The 2,598-nt window shown below is 46.3% G+C and overlaps 1 protein-coding gene across 1 annotated transcript; it reads left to right on the top strand.

Moving 5' to 3' along the window:
* Window positions 1-1,277: 1,277 nt before the first annotated feature.
* On the top strand, window positions 1,278-2,262 carry LOC135706397 (chymotrypsin-2-like). Its single transcript, XM_065228004.1, has 3 exons — window positions 1,278-1,370; window positions 1,429-1,847; window positions 1,913-2,262. The coding sequence occupies exons 1-3, from the start codon at window positions 1,313-1,315 to the stop codon at window positions 2,210-2,212; spliced, it is 777 nt and encodes a 258-aa protein (XP_065084076.1). The 5' UTR covers window positions 1,278-1,312; the 3' UTR covers window positions 2,213-2,262.
* The last annotated feature ends 336 nt before the right edge of the window (window positions 2,263-2,598 follow it).

Genomic DNA, 2,598 nt, shown 5'->3' with positions numbered 1-2,598 from the left:
GGGTGTAGTGGTAAGCGGGATTACCTCTCACCCCAGCAGGTCTGGGTTCAATCAAAGTCGGCGCCGCCGGGATGTTCTGAGGCATAACATCTCTGATCACGCCTTCCTGCGGAAAGGAAGTAAAGCCGTTGGTCCCCGGTTCATGAGTTGATGGGTCGATAAGTAGGGTTCAGGTGCGGGAGCTGCCTCCCTGGCGTCGGTTGCATTGGTGCTCAGCACGGAAAACCAAAAAAAAAAAAAAAACAAAAAAAACTGTGCTCTGATCACATGACCCCGTTACCAAAAATGGGGTATTTAGTAAATTCACAGAAGAATTTTACATTAATATTTCAAAAGGTCCTATCTGTTTCGATCGATTTTACTACTATAAGGTTTCTCAACGGAGTGGATTTGATCGAAAAGGATATTAATCATCCCAATCGCCTCCCATTCTGTTCAATCGAAGATGAAGAAAACTAGCAATTTGACTGGGGATGCTGTAGGCTTGATTAGCAGCAGCGGCTATTTTGAATTTCACTCAAAGTTCGTATTTTTTCATGAATAATTGTTATGAAATGATGAACTGTGACAACATGCTATTTTTCTCACGTTAAAAAAATCCCAAGATAGAGCTGCTTAAGTGCGACTATAGATTATAAGTGAAACATGCTTTATTGCTCAGGTAGGTCAGCTGGCCGAAAATCTAACTCTACCTGTACCTGTACCTTATCGTTATTATGTAATCAGAAGCCGATAACCTAGTTGTACATAGTAAATGACACTGCCGATTCGGAAATGCAATAAACGGATAACGCACCGTGGTAGAACACCATAATACTTACACCCAGTCGGAAAATGTACAAGTGACTCCTATCCAAACGTTAACCCTAGTGATGGTCTAAATATTACAGACTGTTGTATGTACTGCTATTACGTTAAAAAAGAAAGGCATACGAATTATCTTAAAAACTCATACTCACATTTGCTTTATTCACCCTTTGATTTGGGTGTACCTAACCACTTCGCAAAAAAAAACGGCAGCTGTTCGTCTTTCGATTTTGAATATTCCTAGCGATAATGGCCAATTCGACCCGGCTCGTGTGATCGCCTAATAAAACACAATGGAATTTTTCGCCAATTGAGCCATGTGATAACCTTGGACAATTGCATAGCGATAAGACGTGATGGCTGCGTTTTGGTGGGGTCTGGTTTGCTGATCTAAGCTTAACCTAATCGCACGCGAGAGTCTGGAGATATCTACCGTCTACCGTGATAAGTCGATTTTATAAAAGCCACCGGCGAAACCGGCTTTCATACCAGAAGATCTGCCGAGATGTTCAAATCCAGTGCTCTAGTCGCTTGCTTGTTCCTAGCCGTGGCTGCTGCCAGCCGTAAGTATTCAACTGCCATCTCGTAGAACCACATTGAATTTGGAACTCTTCTTGGCAGCCGTGCTGAAAACCCAGCAACCGGATGGCCGTATTGCCGGAGGTATCGATGCTGAGGAAGGACAGTTCCCGTACCAGGTTTCGCTCCGTACCTCGTCGAACAATGCTCATTTCTGCGGTGGCTCGGTTCTCAATAACCGTTGGATCATCACTGCCGCATCTTGCGCTCAGGGTAAGGTACCAGCCGGAATCACTGTCATGGCTGGTAGCAAGAGTCTAACCCGAGGTGGATCGTACCACCAGGTCGACCGCATCGTCGTTCATCCCAACTTCGATGAATTCACCCTGTCTAATGATGTGTCCGTTATGCGAGTTCGCAACCCATTCCTACTGAGCCAAACCATCATGGCAGTGCAGATGTCCAGTGAATACGTTTCGATTGCCTATGGAGCATTGGTGTCCGGATGGGGTCGTCGCGCGGTAAGTTCACTAGATGACTAGCAGTTTCAGTACGTTACTTACGCGATCCCGTTTCCAATCCGCAGATGGATAACCCGACCTTCCCGGATTGGCTGCAGTACGTCCCGGTGAATATCATCTCCAACACCGAATGTAAAGTGCGCTTCGAAGCTCCCTACGACGGCCGCATTAACGACAATGTGATCTGCTCGTCGAGCCCTATGGGACGTGGCACTTGCTTGGGAGATGCCGGCGGTCCACTGCTGCACGGTGGTGAACTGCAGGGAGTCGTCTCGTGGGGAATCCCATGCGGAATGGGCTTCCCAGATGTGTTCGCTCGCGTCTCGAACCACCGCGCGTGGGTTCTGGTCCACACTATGGTTTAAGTTAGCTGTAAGGTTGGAACCGTTGGAGAAAAAAAAAATAAAAAAAAAAAGTTTGACAGTAACTACATCGTTGGGGTGGTTTCGTTATCAGCGCGAGAGAGCACGTCATCACGCCTTGCAGTGAGTGAAGGAGTGGGCTTACTGTTCCGGTAGCTGCATGTCATCGATCATAATAAAAACGCTTATCGGTCTGGTAGGGACATGTGTTTCGATAATTAGTTGTTGTGGCAAAGGAGATTGGGCGGGAGAGATTTGATGTGTGCAATTTCGATGGCATTGATTGTCAGGTGTCGAGATGGTGTTGAGATCCCGTGAAATTAATTTAGAGAAGATTGTAATTGAACATTAGCCGTAAATTGGGTGGGTGACGTTTTCAGTAGCCCTTG

Source organism: Ochlerotatus camptorhynchus, unplaced genomic scaffold, assembly GCF_037179485.1.
Source record: "Ochlerotatus camptorhynchus isolate MF236.1 unplaced genomic scaffold, CSIRO-AGI_Acam_v1.1 ptg000277l, whole genome shotgun sequence".
In the NCBI taxonomy this organism is placed as follows: Eukaryota; Metazoa; Arthropoda; class Insecta; order Diptera; family Culicidae; genus Ochlerotatus; species Ochlerotatus camptorhynchus.
This window is presented reverse-complemented; position numbering and strand designations above follow the sequence as displayed.

Bases quoted from the DNA above. Each gene is read 5' to 3' on its own strand.
- LOC135706397 (XM_065228004.1), top strand. From the start codon at position 1,313: ATGTTCAAATCCAGTGCTCTAGTCGCTTGCTTGTTCCTAGCCGTGGCT. The intron at 1,371-1,428 runs GTAAGTATTCAA...TCTTCTTGGCAG, and splicing joins AGCCGTGGCTGCTGCCAGCC to CCGTGCTGAAAACCCAGCAA. The intron at 1,848-1,912 runs GTAAGTTCACTA...TCCAATCCGCAG, and splicing joins CCGGATGGGGTCGTCGCGCG to ATGGATAACCCGACCTTCCC.